The sequence below is a fragment of the Oncorhynchus keta genome, chromosome 20 (genome assembly GCF_023373465.1).
Source record: "Oncorhynchus keta strain PuntledgeMale-10-30-2019 chromosome 20, Oket_V2, whole genome shotgun sequence".
Lineage (NCBI taxonomy): Eukaryota > Metazoa > Chordata > Actinopteri > Salmoniformes > Salmonidae > Oncorhynchus > Oncorhynchus keta.
In genome coordinates this window covers 10,172,880-10,195,306 of record NC_068440.1, presented here as the reverse complement: position 1 = coordinate 10,195,306, position 22,427 = coordinate 10,172,880, and the positions used below count along the sequence as shown (strand labels likewise).

Here is a 22,427-nt window from a genome sequence, read left to right as displayed (position 1 = left end):
AGTTAGGACACACCAACTCATTCCAGGGAGTTTCTTTATTTTTACTATTTTCCACATTGTAGAATAATAGTGAAGACATCAAATCTATGAAATAACACACATGGAATCATGTAGTAACCAAAAAAGTATTAAACACATCAAAATATAATTTAGGTTCTTCAAAGCGGCCACCCTTTGCCTTGATAACAACTATGCACACTCTTGGCATTCTCTCAACCAGCCTCATGAGGTAGTCACCTGGAATGCATTTCAATTAACAGGCGTGCCTTTTTAAAAGTGCATTTCTGGAATGTATTTCCTTAATGCGTTTGAGCCAATCAGTTGGGTTGCCTCCTCAGAATGTAGCTACAGCAAGAAAGGTGGGTTCGGAGTCAGCTTCACGGCAAAAAATGTGACACGAATCGACGTTCCTACCTCCTTTCCCCGGCTGCGATCGATGAGGCAGGCAGGGGAAACCATGGGAACTGTCACCTCCTTATATCCCTCAGAGGAGGAGACGGTCACGGAGTCTTAGCACATCGATCCCCAGGTGACAGGCCAACCATTGGGCTTAATGACAAAATACTCACAAAGCCGCTACTGCTGTGTAGACTGCTGCATAGCTTTAAGTGAAATTTTTATGTAATTTTTTTTTTCTCCCAATAACCCAAGGGGGGTTGCAACATCAATCATCATTCATACTTGTTTCATGCTGGCCATATAATAGCACAGGTAGAGGGAAAATGAGGAGACGGTATGAACAGGACCGGCCTTTTGCTCAGGTTTCCATCTGGAGATTGTAAACGGAGTGCTTTGGATCATTTCTCAGGATGTCTTTCTACTGCAGTACAAGTGCCTGCCTTCTTGATAAGTGGCTAAGGCGCTGCTGCCGCTTGCAAGAAATGCCCAAGGACACTGACACCAGCTCTTAAAGACCATGGTTTCGCTTACTGCTCTTAAAATGGCGCGTTATGGATTTCTGAATAAACACCAGCCCACCTATTGAGGAGAGGCCACCGCTGAAGGTTAGAAGACATAAGCTCTGTCGATAACACTCAAGTTGCCATAGAAACGTCAAACTCCATTTAAATCCAAAGAGAAAGAGCGGAGGGAGGGTGTAAGGGGGAGGATGAAGACATGGAGAGCGGCGAGAACGCAAAAGAGCAAATGGGAGAAAGAGGGGGACGACTTGGTGTGAAAGAGGGAAAGGCACTGTATAGCGATAAGGGGAAAGATGGCTTTCGATGCATGTGGCTAGATGAGATCTCGGGACAGCAATGGTGGTGATAACAGGCACTTAGCTCTCACACTCTAGCACCTGGAGCTGTCCAATAATGCACCTCTATGCTGACACAGAACAGCACTGGAGGTCAAAGTATCGATTCCCCAGCAGACGGCTGTCCAGGGAATGAGTGACCGCAGAAACCCAGCTCTGGGATGTCCTCACCACAGGCGCGACATGACCTTTTTCTCAAAGTGCCGCAGAAGGGGAACTGAGGGTATCCAATTGCTTCACACACACACAAAGGCATACATCCACTTGCTCTGACACACACACACACACCGTGAACACCAATCACTCTAAACCTTGCTAAAGTCTCACAGGGCTAGTTGTTAGGTGGCATGCCCACCAGGGAGCAGAGCCCAGAAAGAGAAGCACTTCTGTGATGCAAAGCCCTCTTGCTTGGTAATCACTCCCATGTCTCACTATTGCTTTCAACACACCCCAATTATCGCTGTGTCAGCCGGTCCAGTCGAGTATTAGGGACACTAAAGACTGGTTTATTTTTAGAAGAAAGGGGGCCACAGCTTCTGTCCCTATGGGCTCACAGAAACATGCCGAGAAACCGACTTAATAGGAAAATAGAGCAATCTATGGGCTCGCACGAACACACACTTGCTGGACACAAATAGATACACACACACTTTCTCACAAACAGTAAGGCTCAGACGTGGACTCTCGGGAAGGTTGCAGATTCGGGTTGTTTCAAGAGAATGAGAGCTTGCGTTTATACCTGCGAGGACGGTCAATCCGTTTTATTTGTGATAGCTCTACTATCACCAACAGTGTTTTAGAAGCATGGCTGCGTACAGAAAGACGATGTCATTGTTTGTTGACAAAGTTCATATGGCCTAGATGAGACTGGTACAGTAGCTGGCTGCTCGGAGGAGGATCAATGTGTTTGGAACTGTCCTGGGATCAGAAGCCAGGGTCGTATAACATTGTACGACATGCATGGTGTTATGCTGTTCTGAGTACAAGGCGATCAAAGAAGTGGACCAAAGCGGTAGGCCGAGATGAGCAGGGAGTAAGCAAAGTGGCATGGGGAGAGAAACAATAGAAGTACGATTTGAGTTCCAGACTGACGATTCGAGTTCCAGACTGAATATTAGAGTCCAACAGATCCAAATAAGAAAGCGTGATGATTGAAGATAGGGAAGCATAAGAAAGGGCATTGGAAGAGAGAGCGAGTGGGGATGGAGAAAAGATTTGCGAGAGAAGGGAGGAAGTGAAAAAAAGAGAGAGGGAGAACGAGGGACCCTCCAGTCCTGCCTCTGATATCTCCCTGAAGATGAGTGAGGGCCTATTTTAAACCCCTTCATCTGTCTAATCTGACGTTCATCTTTCGCCTCTTTTCTTTATCCACCGTCGCTCATTGTTCAGCATCCTTGATTTAATTAAGAATCTCTTTCAAACAGTTTAATAACAGCCTCTTGCCCTTCCCCTGTTTTCTCACTGACAATCGAATAGAATGACTTTGATGCGATTCGAAAACAGAGTACACCCCCCTTCCAATGTGGAATGAATTGTCTCTTCCCCAAACAAAGTTAATAGAATCATAAAATGAGAGCTCTGAATCATAGTGACTTGATCATTTCTTGAGCCCTGCTCTCTTAAAGCTGTATGTTCTTACATTTGCATGGAACCCACTTTAGAGTTATGCCTCTAACTTGACCCTCTTGAGGGCAACCGGCACAGGCTTTCGACATATCAAACATATCGAATAAAAATAAACGTACCTCCTCCCTTCAGGCAACGTTGGCTCTTTCTTTCCGCTAGCTGTTCGTTTGATGCAACCCCCCGTCCCCAAAGTGGTTCTGGCCTTGGAGTCGCCTGGGGAAATTCCATAGATGACGGCCAAAAGAGACGAGAAGGGCAGAAATAGAGTTTGCGGAGGGCAAAGGAATGCGACGTTAAGCCCAAAGTGTGTGTTTCTAAGGGGCTTGATAACACAGGGCTTATGTTACCACTCCACCTCCCCTCTCACTGTACCCTATTGCCCAAAAGGCTACGCCCTCCGTGCCAGAGATAGAATATGAATGGGAGTCATTGATTGATATGAATAGTGTTGTGTTGGTCAAGTTGCACACAGATGGACACGCGCGCGCACCATACGCATGCACGCCGACACACACACACCTTCACACAGCCAATGGATCCCCCATCCTTCATGAGCGATGGCTCTGCAGCTCTCTACTGCACACAGAGTAATGAGAACTTCAGGTCTGTGGAGCCCAGTGCATTTATCACATGCTCACACTTAATGGTCCCTCTGCCAAGGCTTAGCACCACGCCTGCTAGCCGCCCGCTACAAACAGGACTGTTTGTCTCCCCCGTCTCTCTACAGCTGTGTGGACGTGTTTGTGTGTGTGGTTGGAAGTGTACTCTCACTGTTGATTAACACTTTCTCGCTCTTTCTCCTGTGGTCTCTCTCCAAAGCACTGCTTTCTTTCCTCATTTCATCCATCTCTCCCTCCCTCTCTCTCTCTCATTCTCCCCTCTGTGTCTCTTTTCTAGGAGAGAAGGCTCTTTTGGTGTTTGTCCTTCAGCATGACACCAGGCAATGAAAGATGGCTGCTGGATTAGCTGTCATGATGAAAGCTTATCCCAGTTTTTCTCTCACGGTCTCACTCTCTCTATGCTGAACACAAATATAAATGCAACAATTTCAACGGTTTTACTGAGTTACAGTTCATATAAGGAAATCGGTGAATTTAAATAAATTAAATGGACCCTAATCTATGGATTTCACATGACTGGGCAGGGGCGCAGTCATGGGTGGGCCTGGGAGGGCATAGGCCCACCCACTGGGGAGCAATCAGGAGTTTTCCCCCGCAAAATTACTTTATTAAAGATATAAATACTCAGTTTCGTCAGCTGTCCGGGTGGCTGGTCTCAGACGATCCCACAGGTGAAGAAGCTGGAAGTGGAGGTCCTGGACTGGTGTGGTTACACGTGGTCTGCGGTTGTGAGGCGGGTTGGACGTGCTGGCAAATTCTCTGCTTATGGTAGATAAATTAACATTCAATTCTCTGGCATCAACTCTGGTAGATATTTCTGCAAGTCAGCATTTTAATTGCACGCTCCCTCAACTTGAGACATCGTAGTATTGTGTTGTGTGACAAAACTGCACATTTTAGGGGCCTTTTATTGTCCCCAGCACAAGGTGCACCTGTGTAATCATCGTGCTGTTTAATCAGCTTATTGATATGCCACACCTGTCCGGTGGATGGATTATCTTGGCAAAGGAGAAATACTCACTAACAGGGATGTAAACACATTTGTGCACAACATTTGAGAGAAATAAGCTTTTTGTGCATATGGAGAATTTATGCATTGCATAAATATTGCCAAATCATCAATGTATTCAATATTTTTTTAAAGGAAACACCTCTCTCTGAAGGACTCTTAAGAGCAAGCATTCACACACAGTGAATTTCTTTGTTGTATATCAAGACAACTGAACAGAGATTTGTGTTATCCGTAGGCTGATCTCCACCAAATTCATTTTAGGCCTATTGAGCCAGAGGGATGATCTTGCTGAGGAACAGGCATTTTGACCTGGTTTTCCTTTCTCCTAGAAACCATTTGTGATAAACAGCCTTTGACTTGCCATGCGTTTCGGTTAATAACATGCCAGACAGTACCCTGTAATGTCTGTAAGGTGTCATTACAATGTAAGAGCATGCACAATGATTAAGTACTTCACCGTGGCGTAAAGCGTCAGGAAGCGAGTAGACGAGGTTGTGGCATTTTACGGTGCCTAGCGCTGTATTCAAAATGGAGGGCTTAAAATAGATCCCATTGATTCATAACCTGTGAATTTACATTGGCTGCGGTTAAAATGGAAAATCACTCGTCCAAAGTGATCGATCTATTGTGTCAGGAGGATATCGGGAAGTGGTGAGCTCAGCTTTGTACCAAACCCTCTCCTTTCTGCTTTACTACTTCATCCTGGAGGAAAGGATTCTCCAAAGCCTCTTTGTGGAAATACAGAACTCCAGACTCAGCAACGGCTGGTCTTTGATTCCTCCATACCCTCCCTGCTCTCATCATTCTGTTAGATCAGTGGTCAGGCCGTTTCTCTATTTTAATGTGTGGCAAAAAAAGTGAATGTCTTTTGAAACAATGTATTTTCTAGGCTTCCCTCTTTCATCTCATGTTTACTAGATTTGGTTTCTTTGTACTGTTTATCAAAAAATTGGAGACAAGGCTATTTATTATCATCTTTGTGACAGAACAGGCAAATTACCTCTGTTGCCAAGCACAAAAGCCTTCCGTTGTTAAGTGAGAAACACCAAGAAGCATGGCTGAGGGGAGAAACTGAGAAAATATGCATTTACAATCACTCAGTGTTTGTTTGAGCTTTGAGTGTTTATGAAAAACAGGGCGAGACAGGGAGAGAATTGGAGAAACCGATAGACCTGGTGAAAAAATAAAAACAAAGCCCTGTTGAGAAAAACAAAGAAATGGAGACCAAGGGAGAAAAACAAAGCAGGCGCACAAGACAAGACACAGACCTCACATTATCCTAAAACGATCCTGTCTGGGCCTGGTGTGCGTGTTAGAGCTGACGCTGTGATGCTCAGAGGAAAACGCTGGCACTCATCTTCAAAAGGCCTCCTAATGATCCCTGAGGGCTGTGAGAGGAAATGGAGGAATGAGCACAAAATGAGCCGCAGCCCACCAAAGCCGCTGACCACTGGGATATTCCCAGGTCGCGCCAGGGTTCCGTGACGGATCTAGTTTTCTGCCGCCAAAGCCGATACTTGGATTTTGCCGGGTGGGTGGCGAGTGGCTAGGAAGAGATTGGCAGTTGACTTGCATAGCAAAGGGGCTAGCCGTGTCCCATGGATCATCAGAGACCGGGGAAAGAGCAGTGCAAGAGACACACACACACAATTGAATACTGAGCTGTAACGCACACAGCTGCCAACTCCATCAATTCATACACGGCTACTGATCAAGCTTCATTCAGAAAGGTTACTCAAGTTCAACACGAGCAATGGCCAGTACCATCTAATCAGTAATCCTGTGGGAAAAAAATATGTTTTGTTTTACATAGAACACGCAGCCACTGTGTGCTACGGACAACATTGATTTCTCTGAGCCCAAACATCGTGCTCGTAAGCAGAAACGTATGCAATGCCACCAGTTATTTTAATGACCACTCGTAACGCAACTGATGGCGTGCATTTAGATGACATCAGAGGGCAGGTGCACTTGATTTGTTTTATTTTCAGGCTTAGGTTCGTTCAACCCATCGTAAAACGGACCCATGCAGTGTAGAAATGTTCAACCTGATGTTTATATGCCTGGATCTTTCAGTCAATATATCAATGCCACACTTGGGGGTTTTTGGTGCACTTGGGGTTTACAGGTCCCAGTACAGTTGTAAAAGTGTATTTGAATGGTTGCCAAGCTCCACACACACATACAGCTCTTATTTGCTGTGTGTGTGTTTGATCAGCCCTGAGTGTGATATGTTAGTGCTTGCTTCAGATTGTTTCACTGATAATATTCTCAACCGTTCACAGGGCATTATGCTAATTTAGCGAAATGTTTCAACGTGCCCGCACAAACAGGACGAGATAAGATTACTTGAAATCTTTGGGAACAGACTTAAACTCCTCTTCAGACTCTGCAAATACTGGAAATCTAAGTTGAAAGTACAGCACTAGTTCTGTGTTAAGCTCCATTTCCTATTTGATGATGAAATGGTAGTAGATCATCAGAGTCCACATACTCCGTAAGAGTTTGTTGCCAACATCGTCATGCCATTGCTATCCTTCCTGTCCCTTCATTCATGCTCTCTGCCAGTTGATCTGGCCGTTCCAAGGCACATTTTTTTTGTTGCCTTCAACACACCCTGACTCTGATCATCTGTGAGCCACGGTGTCTGCCAGGGTGACGTAAAGTTCAGCCATGTTAGCGGCCACCAGCACCATTAGGGGCCAACCACCGCTTTTCACAGAACCTTTAGGCTGTTGAAAGATTTGCTTGGACAGGGACTGCCCACCACAAGGAACTAGAGGCAAGGGAAATCCACCGGTAGGTATTAGAAGATTACGTTGGCTTGTCACATGACACAGATTTGAATTTCCGCTTTATCCCAACTATTACTTTTGATTTTTTTTTTCTCTTGATCGGTGGTTGGAACAGAACTGAAAATGACTAAATTGTTTGAGGAACAAAAGTGGTTTATACTGTTCTGCAGCAGAACTGTTATTTTAAAAGCATGGGAATCGGTTAAATGTTTTATCTTCCGGGCATTTAAAAAAAAAAATTAACAGTCCCACAAAAAAATATATAGGAAATGCCTATGCTAAGCCCTCTGTCACCGAGAAACATGTTAGTGTCTAACTGCCAGCCGGAAATCTTTGCTAGTGTGTGTATGCTACCTGCATGGATACACTTTTTAAATGCTAGTTAAGGATACTAATAGTTATTACGTTTCACATTGGATTTATTAACTACAAAAACGTACAATTATTTTTAATTCTGTTGCCGCTCTGCACACACAAGCGTGTTAGCTAGCTAAGCCTCCTCCACCCTATCTCGCTCTCTCCTCACCCGCATTTTTTTTGTTGCAACCCGAGCTGTACACTTCTGTCCATCACTCATATAAACAACTAGGCTGTAACTTGCCCGCTTCATAGCAAGCTGCTCTATCCGCACTGATTGGTGAAGTAATTTAACGTCAAGCTTAATGTAAAAAAATAAAAACTATATTTGAGGTTTAAAAAGGAACAGAAAGCAATGATATTAAGCCAATTGAAAGCCAATGATTACTTTAAGCCTCAAGATGGTCATTCCAACCAGTGACAGGTATGCTGTTTACGGTACCCTCTAGCTGTCCCTCTCCCAGTTAAGATTACATACTTAAGCCCTGATCACCACAAATCGGCTAAGATTTACCTTACGCATGTAGTTTTTCCGCAAGGTCTATAAGCCAATATTGGCAAAGCCCCCCCCCCCTTATCCTTCCATTGCTCCTGCATTGTAAGAACATTTCACCCTCAGCTCACTACAACCTAGAGTTCCCAGAAATTGTGTAACAAGATGCTTTTTTTCCCCAAGTCCACTCAAGTAGTGAAGAGTTAGTCTTGGTGTTGTACTTACAGAAACTCGTTGTGGACCCTCTAGTACACCTTTGCGTGTCCCGAGGGGGCTGTGTTTACGCTAGCTTAGATACGTGGGTTGTTCTCAAGCGTTTGTAGCGTTAGAAAAACTGCAGCTGAGGAATGAATAGCGATTAAGTAGGTACGTGGGAAATGAATGTTGGCTGTCCTAGCAGGGAGTCATCTAATGCAGTATGGAATGACACACCCGCAAGTGGCAAGCAAGTCAAATAGAAAGACTGCCTGTACCGAACCAAGTTTATTTTTGCCGGATGCATAGTTCAAACTTGTCTCCTCCGCTCTCTAACAGACTCACAAATGCTGTGAATCCTTCGTGTAAGGTTGTAAAGATGATGCCTTCCTCTACTATAATTTTTTTTGCCCTTGACTTCAAACCAGGGGTAACCCCCAGCCTTCGCAGTAACATGGGACGCAAATGAGAGGAAATTAAGCAATTCAATTAACTCTAAGTCTCTAGATCTAATAACAAACATGAGGGCAGCGACCCGTGTTGTAGTCTGTAGATTGAAGACTCTCTTGTTTGTCCGTAGGTCATTGTAAACCTTTTCAACCATGGCACCAGTGTAGTCTGTGGGAAACGATCCTTTTTCTCACAGAGCCCGAGTACAGTCCAAAATAAAAAATAAGAGTGAGGAAAAAGTTGGACTGGTCTCTCGATATAAATGGCACTCTGAGGATCCACATTGACACAAACCAAATGTGCAGAGGAGGTTTTGGAACTATGTAGTACATAACAGAGATTATGTGTTTAGGTAATTGTGGTGTAGAAGCTGGCGGACGCGTGTGGAGTGATTTTCATGGACCGTAATCAGTCTCAGCTGAAGTGAGGTTTTCCCCGATCGCTCCAAAACCTCAGGCGTGCGCCGGTGACCGCAGAGAGAGGGTTGAGAAGTTGAACCGTACGGTGACTGACACCCGCGCCTCTGGTGGAATTTTAGGGGCAGAGCTAGATCTCTTCTTTTAAAGCCTGAACATCTTTCTAGAATAGTTAATTCCTGCAGTTGTTCTCCTTTCCACTTAGGTGAGCTAACGTCTTGCTTGAACAGAAGAACCTCAAGTTACACTCCCCTCATGTATTTAGACAGTGAAGCTAACAATGTGACTTTATACTACAACATTTATACTCGCGGCAGTGCAGAATGTCACTATTTTATTTGAGGGTATTTTCATACATACCTGTTTTAACGTTTTAGGAATGAAACCACTTTATGTATCTAGTGTCCCCATTTTTGTCATAAATATTTGGACAAATTGACTTAGTGTGTTAAAGTAATCAAAAATGTAGTGTTTGATCCCATATTCTACATCAAGCTTGTGATTCTACAGACTCCAGTTATGACTCCAGACTCCAGGATGCCAGTTACTATTGAGAAAACAACCCAAAACAAACTGCAAATGGGTCCATCGAGTCTGTAGAGTCACAAGGTTGATGTAGTCATTGCGTGCCTAGAATATGGGACCAAAACCTAAACATTTGATTGTATTTGTACATGTCTGGTGACTGGTCTTTATACATTTACAACACTTAGCATAGCAAACGGAGGCAAACCTCTTAAATCAATCCAAGATGGCTTCAGTCGCCTCCTGTTGCGGTTTCATACAGTACTTTTGATCTTTTGCCTCTTGACAGGAAATGTCCCCCACGGTTGTGACTACCACAACTCAGGCAGGCGCCACCACAATAGAGAACAAGTTGAAGAGCTAGAGTGAGTTTTTGTCTCCGGGGTTGTTGTCTCCCAGCTGGGAGCTCTTAGCAGCGCCGTAACAACCACTCTATTGGAGAAGATGGGAATGCATGTTCTCACTTTTAGCTCCTCAACACACTAGTGAGGTAAGCTGAAGGTGGACTGAAAGCAGCTGGGCCTTGGCGCACAGTCATACAATATGACCTTGGTTTTCCCAGAAAAAAATATACATTGTCTCATTTGTTCTATTATGTTGTTCTGGAAACAAACCTTCCATACTGTACAGTTACAACATTACCCGTTTTCATCTGTCGTGCTGATTATGCTAGTCAGTGGGGGAAGTTTTGAACTCTTCCCCTCTTTGTGTAATATGATCACAAAAATTACCTCAGACTTTCCAGTTACTTCCTCCAAACATTGATTGAATGACAACACAGGTTGCCTCATTCATGTATCTTCAGTCTGACTGTAGAGGAGCAGTAGGTTGTGGGTGTAATCCTTTAGAATAGAGGCTACCGCGAGCCACAACGTAAACACGACTAGACGCTAATGCTAATCCTTATCATTTATAGGGGAGGGGCATGACTGGCTGACCTCACGGCTAAGCACAGCACCTGCACGGAATCTAAACTAGGATGGCGTAGGCTAATTGATATTGATGGCGAGAGCTCCTGTTTGTTGACTTTGGAAGGGCAGTTAGTTAGCGCGGCAAGCTAACATCCTGTCTCTAACATAGCGTTTTCCAAACTCGGTCCTCAAGACCGAGTGCTCGTTTTGGTTACACGGCTGATTCAAATGATCAAGGCTTGATTATTTTTTAATCAGCTGTGTAGTGCTTGGGCAAAAACAATAAACATGCCCCCTTTGGGTTCCTGAGGACCGAGTGTTGGAAACCCTGCTCTAGCGAGTCAGTGGAGAGGGTCAGAGCGAGTCCAGAGGGTCAGGATTTTAGAATGTTAACCTAGTAATGTATTATGTTGTAGTAAATCGAGATCTTGCTCTGTCCAATCCACTTGGTTTATCAACTTGATGCAGCCATTTACAATGTGAAACGTTTCCTGTGAGCTAATGTGGGACATTATAAAATGAGTCAAACAACTTCAATGAAACTATATTAATTGACTCGTTCAAAATGTCGATCGACACGTCTCTATGGTCCATTGGACTGATCCGTATTGTATCTCAGACAGAATGACCTTTTCCCGCCAGCGGCTCCCTCTTGTCATCGCTCTGGCTGTGTGTGTTAGCGCTGTATGTTAGTACTCTAAGAGGCAGATGTTGAAGTTGGCAGCCGTTCAGACCATCTGGGTTCCAGCTCGGACCGTTCGTTCCTCATTGATATCGTTTTGACGAAAGCAGACAGCCTGAAGTCGGTCATTAATATTTCTGACTAAAACTGTCTGGTGTCAGTCTGACCTTGGAGAGAGAGAAAAAAATGTTTTTGTGATTATTAGTGTTTGACGTTTAGTTTTAGGAGTTCTGGACTGCTGCCGGTGTCATGTGTTGATAGACCAGAACATGGAGACAATCACGTGAAACAATTGTCCTGTGTGATTTTTATTGTTGTGCATTTCTTTCAAATATTGTAATGAAGAATACATGTTGTTACGCTCACAGATTTGTGTTGCCATTAGATGCCATCAGGCTATGATGAATCATAACTGTAGCTTTTTTTTTTGATAATACAAGCATAAAATGCCTCGTCCTGAAATTGTATCATTCAATTAATAGACATCGGCTCCTGAATAAATGTTCTTTAAATCAAATCGATTTAATTTGCGAAGATCACTATCCAATTGAGAAAAGGTCCTAAATTGAGCAATTACAGATTTTGTCTGACATGTCGGTCTCTGCTGCATGATCTGTGAAATAGGTTTTCATGTATAGTCAAACAATGTGTGTGTGTTCTATGACCCCTTTTCGTCTGACTGAACTTAATTTCTCTCTTCTCCGTCCATATTTCCCTCTGCAGACAGGGCTCCTTTGGATCGGAGCCCCACACCATGACTTGCTGAAGCCGTCTTTGCTGCTACCCAACCCCCTTCTCCTCATTCAAGATGGTCCCTCCGAAACGGATGAGGAGGCGTCTCCTGCTGGCAGCCCTCGCACTCACTTCCTGTCTACTGTCCGCCATGGCCACGCCCTTCCCCAAGGACCTGGAGCCAATCAACGTTGTCGGATGGGAGCGTGAGTAGCCCCACCAGCTCCCTGATTGGCTTAGAGTGATTTAAAAGGGCAAGTGGTGCCATGTTGCATATTTTTCCTCTGTGATATAAGGGGATTAATTTAGTAGCACGGGACTGGTGGTTAGTGCACTAATATGATGTGACATATAAATTTACCCCAGAGTTAGGGGAGGAAGATTGCTGTGATATTTGTCACCAGCAGCACGCAAGGAACCGATACCCTATTTGCGTGGCCTGGCTCAGAGCCCTAATGCTACCTTGTTAATACATTGATGAGCCGAAGTCAGACTGTAGAGTTGTCCTGCACGAGAGATGAGTGTGGAGGGATGGTCTTGTGCAAATTAAACACAAGATTAGATTAACCAAAGATGTGCAAAGGGTGTTGGGCACAGTTTTCCCACAGTTCTCTAACTATACGTGGGGTCTATCGGCTCCAGGAGGTGTGGTTTACATGGGAGTTAATGAGCCGGACAGGTTCTATACATTATTGGTGTGAGAAAGGTGGATAAAGAGAGGCAAAGGTGAAAGTGTCCCTGAGGGGCTGTCATTGGGAGAGTGGCATTAGAAAGGAGTTGGTTTGCGTGAAATCGCGGAAAGAGAGAGGGAGTTTAGTGCGCTTCCAGTATGCACAAATCAAAGTCGAGGAGAAATGCTGAACATTTCCGACCGAGATCAGCTCTTATTTGCCGGATGTAGTAGCCTAACGCACCTTGAAACCGATTTGACTACGGATATATCTCCTGACATATTGGACAGTGTAAATGACAGCATCAAACCTATCTACACAAACTGGGAGTGAGAGTGGACTTCTCAAGGGCATTTTGTTTCGTGTTAGAGCATATTCGACTCTTCACCCCGCGTGTTGCGGGTTGGCGTCGTCTTTGCCATCGACGAAATGCCAACAGTCTTATCATTTAATGAACACTTTTGCCTCGTCAACATATTTGCTGTTGTGTTGTCCAAACAAAGCCTTTCGACAGAAGTTTAATCTTACGGCTACAGTATGTGCTTTAATAATTGCCATTTATGCAAATGACTTGCGCCAGAACTAGAGTAGCAGACACTTTATCTTGGCTCACTCATCACGAGCCAAATAAACTATGGATCTATCAAACCTTCATCTACCCTTCAGCAGGGTTGTGTTCATTAGGCACCAAACGGAAGAAAACGGACAACAAAAACAGGGATTTGTCCAATAAAAAAATGCTCATGTTTTCAAAAAATGTTATGTTCCGTGCCTTAATGAACAAGACTCAGGACTGGACACAAATGGCGAGAGCGGGGACTAGCAGAGGTTTCTGTTCATTACCTTCCCTCCAGTCTGACCTTTAGAAACAAGCAGGGCTCCTGAACCTGGATCCAGTCCACAGAAAGAATAGGACATGACTAGAATGGAAAGAGTTTGACCAGAGAGTGACTGGTTTAGTTTAGCTACGCCATATCAATTTATTGCCACTAGCAACTGAAAATCCAACAAATACTACATTATTAAAGATGTAAATACCATAGCAGTTGGGGTCATCAATTGGACATTGTTTTATGTATGTGATAATTCAGCTATTCTTTATATTATCATTTTCTCTCTTTGTAGACTCCTACCTCTGCCCAGGGTTCCAGGGGCTGGTGTCGGACAATGACACAGCCAGACTAGGCCTGGACTTCCAGAGGATGCTGAGGATCAATCACATACTCTACATTGCTGCCAGGTCAGTCAGCCAATCCACTGCCTCCGTTCTGGTCCACATGTTAACAATCCCAACCAATTAAACATCACAACCAGACTAACCAGTCCCGGGTCTGTTTCCCGGACACTGTAGCATTTTCAATGGAGAATCCGGGAAACCGACCCTTGGTTTGGCCTTATATTTATGAGACTGTAACAGCACACCCTGACACTAAATCTTAGTCTTTACCCCGCAGGGACCATGTCTTTGCAGTAAACCTGACCACAGCTGGTGACGACTTCGTCCCCCAGCTGGTAAGTTACGTAAATCAAACAGTCAATCAAACCTCACATGGCTATGCAAGATGGAATACAATGTACAAAACTAAAGAGGAAATAACATGGCCTTGTGGTTTATTACTGCACACGTTTGATCTGCTTGTTCTCTTCTAAACACAAAGTACCCATGATTTATTTGCAACATCAATAATATTTGTTTGTAGAAGTACCACAGCCTGGCCCCTAGTGAGTTTTCCTCACTAATGGACTCGCCTGCAAACAATGGCCCTCAGCTTGGCTGCTCCCCCAGCTACCTCCCCCTCTGTTTGACATGAAAGACCACAGTGGAGAACCCTCGAGCGTAACCCCAATATGGCAGAGGTCCAGTAGTTATACCCAGAAGCCCCTTTTCATATCAGCTTCCCAGAATCCCCCGCTGTTGACAGGGCAGACCCCAAAGGTCACAGAGAGGCCTCTGACAGGCTATGGCCACACGAGCACATTCTGTGATTGCGTCCGGTCTCTTTCATTTAACTCTGGGTGTGGTGGGGCATTCTCTAGAGCATGGTGTGGTGTCATCTTTAGTCCCCACCCCTTTCCTGTATTGCAGAAGCTCACATGGAGGTCCAAGGATGTGGCCAAGTGTACCGTGAGGGGTAGAAACAGTGTGAGTATCGATCACCATGTTCCTTGTGTGTCTACTTTGAGGTCAGGAGAGAAACTCTCCCTAGCAACATAAGCGCACCCTATAACATAATTGGATGGTTTCAAGGCTCCATAATTGTATTTGTGAATTGTTGTGATGCCCTGTAATGCCTGAGTGCTATTTTAACTATCTATCCTGTGTTTTTCTTTTCCAGGATGAGTGCTACAACTATGTCAAAGTGCTGGTACCGCGGAACGATGAGACCCTGTTTGCTTGCGGCACCAATGCCTTCAACCCCACCTGCCGCAACTACAAGGTGTGTGTGTGTGTGTGTCTAGGTGGGGATGTGTGCTGTTCATTTCTTTCTTTCATCAAACCTTTAGATTCTAGAGAGCCATGATTGACGTTTGTTAATGTCACTCCAATTAGAAGGCTGTGATTGCTGATTTGCGGGCATGCAGAGACAACGAAGCTAGTCATTATCACAATGCCACAATTTAAGTCTTCGTTCACCCCCTTTTTTTTCGCTAGGCCTTTTGTGTGTTCAGTCCTCTTGCATTGACAAGGTATAATTGCTACCTGGGCAGTCGGTTTGCACTTCAAAATGATGTCAATGTAGACTGACTTAGTTTTCATCACTCATTACTTTTTTAAATGAAAGTCAGCGCCATGCTTAATTTTTCACTACTTTTTACAATATGACTGTATGAATTAATCTGTTTATTTTCATAAAATACAACTGGCATACATAACATAGTGAGATTGTTGAAAAGCCAAGAAAGATGACTTGTCTTGTCATTTAGCATTAGAAACTAGAGGTAATTACAGCTCATTGAAGGCAGTGAGGTGAAGCCAATCAGACAGATGTTGTTTTGTTTTCCCTAGCACTGTGTGTGGGTGTGTGTGTGTGTGCGCGCACTCCTGCTCCTGCTTTGCCACAAATAGGAGACTGTCCCCAGAGGGACTGGAGGGGCAGCCAGATCATTTATGAGTGCCAACAAGGGGCTGAGCAACCACAGCCGTGCTAGCAAGGGGCCGAGCAACCACAGCCGTGCTAGCAAGGGGCTGAGCAACCACAGCCGTGCTAGCAAGGGGCCGAGCAACCAGAGTTGTGCTAGCAAGGGGCCGAGCAACCACAGCCGTGCTAACAAGGGGCCGAGCAACCACAGCCGTGCTAACAAGGGGCCGAGCAACCACAGCCGTGCTAACAAGGGGCCGAGCAACCACAGCCGTGCTAACAAGGGGCCGAGCAACCACAGCCGTGCTAACAACCAACAGCCGTGCTAACAAGGGGCCGTGCTAGCAAGGGGCCGAGCAACCACAGCCGTGCTAACAAGGGGCCGAGCAACCACAGCCGTGCTAACAAGGGGCCGAGCAACCACAGCCGTGCTAACAAGGGGCCGAGCAACCACAGCCGTGCCAACAAGGGGCCGAGCAACCACAGCCGTGCCAGCAAGGGGCCGAGCAACCACAGCCGTGCCAGCAAGGGGCTGAGCAACCACAGCCGTGCCAGCAAGGGGCTGAGCAACCACAGCCGTGCCAGCAAGGGGCTGAGCAACCACAGCCGTGCCAGCAAGGGGCTGAGCAACCACAGCCGTGCCAGCAAGGGGCTGAGCAACCACAGCCGTGCCAGCAAGGGGCTGAGCAACCACAGCCGTGCCAGCAAGGGGCTGAGCAACCACAGCCGTGCCAGCAAGGGGCTGAGCAACCACAGCCGTGCCAGCAAGGGGCTGAGCAACCACAGCCGTGCCAGCAAGGGGCTGAGCAACCACAGCCGTGCTAGCAATTCCACTGTTGCAAAGGAGGTATTGGGGATAAGGGGTTTGTGTAGTGCTAGTTTCAGTCCAGGCCCTAGGCCATAATGATGACAGAGAACTAAGTTTCCTCTCGCTCACACAGATGACCACCCTGGAGCAGGTTGGCGAAGAGGTGTTGGGTCAGGCGCGCTGTCCCTTCGAGTCGGGCCAATCCAACCTTGGCCTCTTTGCTGGTGAGTGGCTGAATCTATACATTTAGAGTTTGAAATGTCAATGTTTTGCCCATAGTCCATTAGCAATAAAATTTTGTCCAAAGCCTAAGTGTTAGGCCTTTTAGGTAGGTCAAGACGGAAGCCTAGTTTTATGGCTAAATCGATTAGTCATAATAAATCTGAGCATTCTTATAGCATAAATGTAAGTGTTTCATATATGAATTGGTAAATAGATATGACATGGACTTGTCTTTTATATAAAGCTTAACTATTTTAATTGTATTGTCTTACTATGACTTGCTTTTTTTATACTATCTTACTTATTAATTGCTATATTTACTATACTCACTTTATTTTCTAGGTGGTGATTTCTACTCTGCCACCATGACCGACTTCCTGGCCAGCGACGCTGTCATCTACCGTAGTCTTGGCGACGACAGCCCCGTCCTGCGGACCGTCAAGTACGACTCCAAGTGGCTCCGAGGTCGGTCACGTGAATGTCGTGTCTGTCAGTGTCCTGGTTGGGGGTGTGTCGATTTTTCAGCCCAGTACCAGTACACCCATTTTAACTCACCACTGCATCATCAAGTCCTTACCTACCCAGCCATCACAATGTCTTGAGACCTGTCTTAGCAAATGACGACACGTCTCTATAAACACGTATTGGAAATATCAAGACATTTTTATAATTTGTTCTTTTCATTTTCTAAAATTCATTATAAATACTAATCACTCACTCTACGACTTTCGTGCACATCCATAGCCCCAATTGTGATGGACACAAAATCAAAGTAATCAAGATTTTTTGACCAAAAATACCAATTTCATAAGCAACAAAATAACTGTAGTTGAAGGTGGTATAGAGCTCCAAACAACGCCTGCCTTTACAGCCAGAGATAGTCTTCTCTTGTTTGGGGATCTTAGAGATCCTCTTCCTTAATCTGTAAGAAAATCAAATGTAATTAGGTATCATTAGGTACCCTGCTATTTTCTTGTACGTTATTTATGAACAGCTCACCTGAAGCGTAAAGCCCCATCGTCCGCGAGGTCTTACCGTTTGACACCAGATAGGACGCCAGCTTTTGTCTATGTCCAGTCTGAAAATAGAATGAATCAGTTAAGCACTCCTGTTCTCATGGGAAGAAGTGACCGTTGCATGTGTCCTGGTCCTTTTTTTTTTTTTGCAATGCAGTGTTCTCACTTGTATTTGCTGGGTGACCACTTACCTTCATTTAGTTGGGTGGCTGACATGTCTTCCATCCTCGTATCCTGACAAAAGAGACATGGGCCGTGTCCATTACACAATGACTACCAAAGCACATGTGAAAACAAGAAAGCAGATGCAAGCATCCGTCATAACGTACCTCGTCAGCCTAACCATGCATGAAGGTCACTATAAGTCCAGTCTACTCTGCAGCACGTGAGGTTTGCAGGGCTGATCAATAAAACAAGAAACATCTATAAATGCACCAGCCATTTATCCATTTATTTGGGAGATGTTATTTAATGTAACATTTAGATGTATTCTCTGTTTAATAAAACTGCACAGGAAAGACCAGAATTAGTCGCCCGGTTAACGAGAGTAGGTCAACTTTGTCTTGAGACATCTTAAGGTGATCGGTGGTGATGGCTGAACGATCATCGAGGTTGAGACCTTTGACATGATCCCGTTCCCTCTTTGTGCTCCCCCATGGACTCCATTGGGCAAATTTAAAAAAAAGAGACATGCATTTAGAGATTTAACTATACTTGCTAGCTAATGACAGTTGTTAGCTCGCTAACCAGAGTCTGCACAATGTCACATTTGGTTGTGCCAAAACAAGATGTCTAACATATTTCTTCATATTGACTAAATATTATTTTGGCTAACGTACATTACATATTAAAATGCTTTGCATGCTTTCCTCAAGTTGAAAAAAAATCTTTCAGGTTTGACAGACTACCATTTGAGTCTTATATCAACTGTCAGTAGAATGTTCCATGAAGTTGAAATGTTAAACATTCCAAAATGAAGACTATATAAAGACTAAATCTTTTACATTAGTGTCTTGAGACATGTCTTGACACCCATAACATGTCTGGATAGATGGCATTGAGTGTTTCTTAAGACGTCTCAAGACGCAGGTGATGGCTGGGTATGTAATTAGTTGGATCTGGTGTTAGTACAGGGTTGGCGCAAATTCCTGAACAGCAAGGACTCCATCTCCGGCAGATACAGATACTCCCCAGAAAATGATGACTCCCCATAATGACTTTCATTTGATCTCACCTCTCACTTCTCCCCTCTTGTTGTGTCTGCTTGCCTCCCCAGAGCCCCATTTCCACCATGCGATCGAGTATGGGAATTATGTCTACTTCTTCCTCAGTGAGATTGCAGTGGAGTACACCACCCTGGGCAAGGTAAAAGGGTGTCAGTGATAGAACCACAAATGTATGTGCAGTCGTGGCCAAAAGTTCTGAGAATTACACAAATATAAATTTTCGCAAAGCCTGCTGTCTCAGTTTGTATGATGGCAATTTGCATATACTCCAGAATGTTATGAAGAGTGATCAGATGAATTGCAATTAATTGCAAAGTCCCTCTTTGCCATGCAAATGAACTGAATCCCCCCAAAAACATTTCCACTGCATTTCAGCCCTGCCACACAAGGACCAGCTGACATCATGTCAGTAATTCTCTTGTTAACACAAGTGTGAGTGTTGACGACGCCAAGGCTGGAGATCACTCTGTCATGCTGATTGAGTTCGAATAACAGACTGGAAGCTTCAAAAGGAGGGTGGTGCTTGGAATCATTGTTCTTCCTCTGTCAGCCATGGTTACCGCAAGGAAACACGTGCCGTCATCATTGCTTTGCACAAAAGGGCTTCACAGGCAAGGATACTGCTGCCAGTAAGATTGCATCTAAATCAACCATTTATCAGATCATCAAGAACTTCAAGGAGAGCGGTTCAATTGTTGTGAAGAAGGATTCAGGGCGCCCAAGAAAGTCCATCAAGCGCCAGGACCGTCTCCTAAAGTTGATTCAGCTGCGGAATCGGGGCACCACCAGTACAGAGCTTGCTCAGGAATGGCAGCAGGCAGGTGTGAGTGCATCTGCACGCACAGTGAGGCGAAGACTTTTGGAGGATGGCCTGGTGTCAAGAAGGGCAGCAAAGGAGCCACTTCTCTCCAGGAAAAACATCAGGGACAGACTGATATTCTGCAAAAGGTACAGGGATTTGACTGCTGAGGACTGGGGTAAAGTAATTTTCTCTGATGAATCCCCATTCCGATTGTTTGGGGCATCCAGAAAAAAGCTTGTCCTGTCCGGAGAAGACAAGGTGAGAGCTACCATCAGTCCTGTGTCATGCCAACAGTAAAGCATCCTGAGACCATTCATGTGTGGGGTTGCTTCTCAGCCAAGGGAGTGGGCTCACTCACAATTTTGCCTAAGAACACAGCCATGAATAAAGAATGGTACCAACACATCCTCCGAGAGCAACTTTTCCCAACCATCCAGGAACAGTTTGGTGACGAACAATGCCTTTTCCAGCATGATGGAGCACCTTGCCATAAGGCAAAAGTGATAACTAAGTGGCTCAGGGAACAAAACATCGATATTTTGAGTCCATGGCCAGGAAACTCCCCAGACCTTAATCCCATTGAGAACTTGTGGTCAATCCTCAAGAGGCGGGTGGACAAACATAAACCCACACATTCTAACAAACTCCAAGCATGGATTATGCAAGAATGGGCTGACATCAGTCAGGATGTGGCCCAGAAGTTAATTGACAGCATGCCAGGGTGGATTGCAGAGGTCTTGAAAAAGAAGGGTCAACACTGCAGATATTGACTCTTTGCATCAAATTCATGTAATTGTCAATAAAAGCCTTTGACACTTATGGAATGCTTGTAATTATACTTCAGTATTCCATAGTAACATCTGACAAAAATATCTAAAGACACTGACGCACCAGACTTTGAAAATGTATATTTGTGTCATTCTCAACTTTTGGCCATGACTGTACTGTATGGCCTGTGTTCTTCAGCTCTGTCCATTAGAGCAAGACGTGAGAATGGATGTACTATGTTCCCATATCAGATGTATCAAGACTAGTTGAGATGGGTGATCGATTCATTGTGAAAAAATAAAGGCACCATTATGGTCGGACATAGGAGATGAACTATAATGACAGGTCTGTAGCCTTCTGGACCGGATCCACTGAGCTAACATGGGAAATAGAACATCCATTTGGGGGAGTTAGTCTGGTGTAACCAGCGGGTTGCTGGTTGAAATCCCAGGTGAGGGCAGGTTGAAAATGAAATGGTAACGGCTGGTGACAGAATCTCAAGTACCCGCTACTACCGGTGTGCCCTTCAGCAAGGCACGTGTTAACCCCAGACAGCTAGAACTGTGGCTGCTTCAAGCCTCTCAAGTCCCATGTCCCAGGGGGTCAGGAGAAGAGCGCCAAGGATAGTAAAGCACTATTCTGTGATATTTAATTATTTTCTGGTTTTGCTCCAAGGTGGTGTTCTCTCGTGTGGCGCGGGTGTGTAAGAACGACAACGGCGGCTCTCCTCGGGTGCTGGAGCGCTACTGGACCTCCTTCCTGAAGGCGCGGCTCAACTGCTCGGTACCCGGCGACTCCTTCTTCTACTTCGACGTGCTGCAGTCACTCACCAACGTGCTGCAGATCAACCAGCGCCCCGCAGTGGTGGGAGTGTTCACTACGCAAGCTAACAGGTTAGCCGAGCGGTCATGAAAGTAGTGGTGAATGAATGTTAAATGACTGGGCGCTAGTCCATCAAAGCCAATATCCATACGTTTCCTATACCCCTTTCAGAGAGACAGAATTCCTACTATTTTACTATGGATTCTCCTTTTTACCTGCTATTTTGTATATCTGAAAGGGGTCGGGGGGTAAAAAAAAAGACATGGACAATTAAAACCCACCTAATGATCAAGTAATGTAACCAAAATACAGGTATTGGGTCTGTGTGATTTGTTCTCTGCTTTATTAAAGGTAAATTTGTTAACACTTCCATTGTTCAACACCTCCCTAATTTGAAATGCAAAAACAGCCCCCATGTACGGCTGGGCGAAATGGCCTAAAAATAATTGTTTATCTTTTTTTCAAACTTAACGGCGATTCACAATATACAACGTGTTTTCTCTAAATAGTCTTGCACAATTAAAGGTCAATAAACAGCATTTCAAACAGTCAGGAATAATCTAATGAATTCAGGGTTTATGAAAGTATACCTAAGCTAAATAAAATCCTTCCACAAGCATGAGACCCATTAACAATTTAATTATTTTCTCAAAATAGTTTAACCTGCTTTTCTTTGCAATAATCACTGATCTGGCTTTCAATTAGTCCTAGAAAATACATTTTTTTTTGTTACAAATTTTACCAGAAATATGCACGTCCACTCATAGTGACGAACTTCTTGTAGCAGGCATTATAGAAAATGAACACAGGTCTCCTAAACAATCTCTCAAGCACAAGCCCACATGCTAGCGAGTAGCCAGCTAATCTTTATATTTCAAGTCTAGCCAACTTGGATCTATTTGCTTGCTAACATGGTAGAACAATTGAACTGTTATGAATGCAC

The 22,427-nt window shown here is 44.7% G+C and overlaps 1 protein-coding gene across 5 annotated transcripts in view; it reads left to right on the top strand.

Annotated features, from left to right (window-relative positions):
- Positions 1-22,427, top strand: part of LOC118399358 (semaphorin-6D-like) — a 186,714-nt gene that overhangs the window by 142,212 nt on the left and 22,075 nt on the right. For all 5 annotated transcript variants that reach the window (XM_035795378.2, XM_035795382.2, XM_035795377.2 and 2 more), the window contains 9 exons: positions 12,061-12,275; positions 13,866-13,980; positions 14,195-14,252; positions 14,827-14,883; positions 15,077-15,178; positions 16,762-16,852; positions 17,193-17,315; positions 19,143-19,231; positions 21,338-21,555. In XM_035795378.2, the coding sequence (XP_035651271.1) occupies positions 12,146-12,275; positions 13,866-13,980; positions 14,195-14,252; positions 14,827-14,883; positions 15,077-15,178; positions 16,762-16,852; positions 17,193-17,315; positions 19,143-19,231; positions 21,338-21,555 (983 nt within the window). In that variant the 5' untranslated portion in view covers positions 12,061-12,145. The remainder of the gene's footprint in view (positions 1-12,060; positions 12,276-13,865; positions 13,981-14,194; positions 14,253-14,826; positions 14,884-15,076; positions 15,179-16,761; positions 16,853-17,192; positions 17,316-19,142; positions 19,232-21,337; positions 21,556-22,427) is intronic.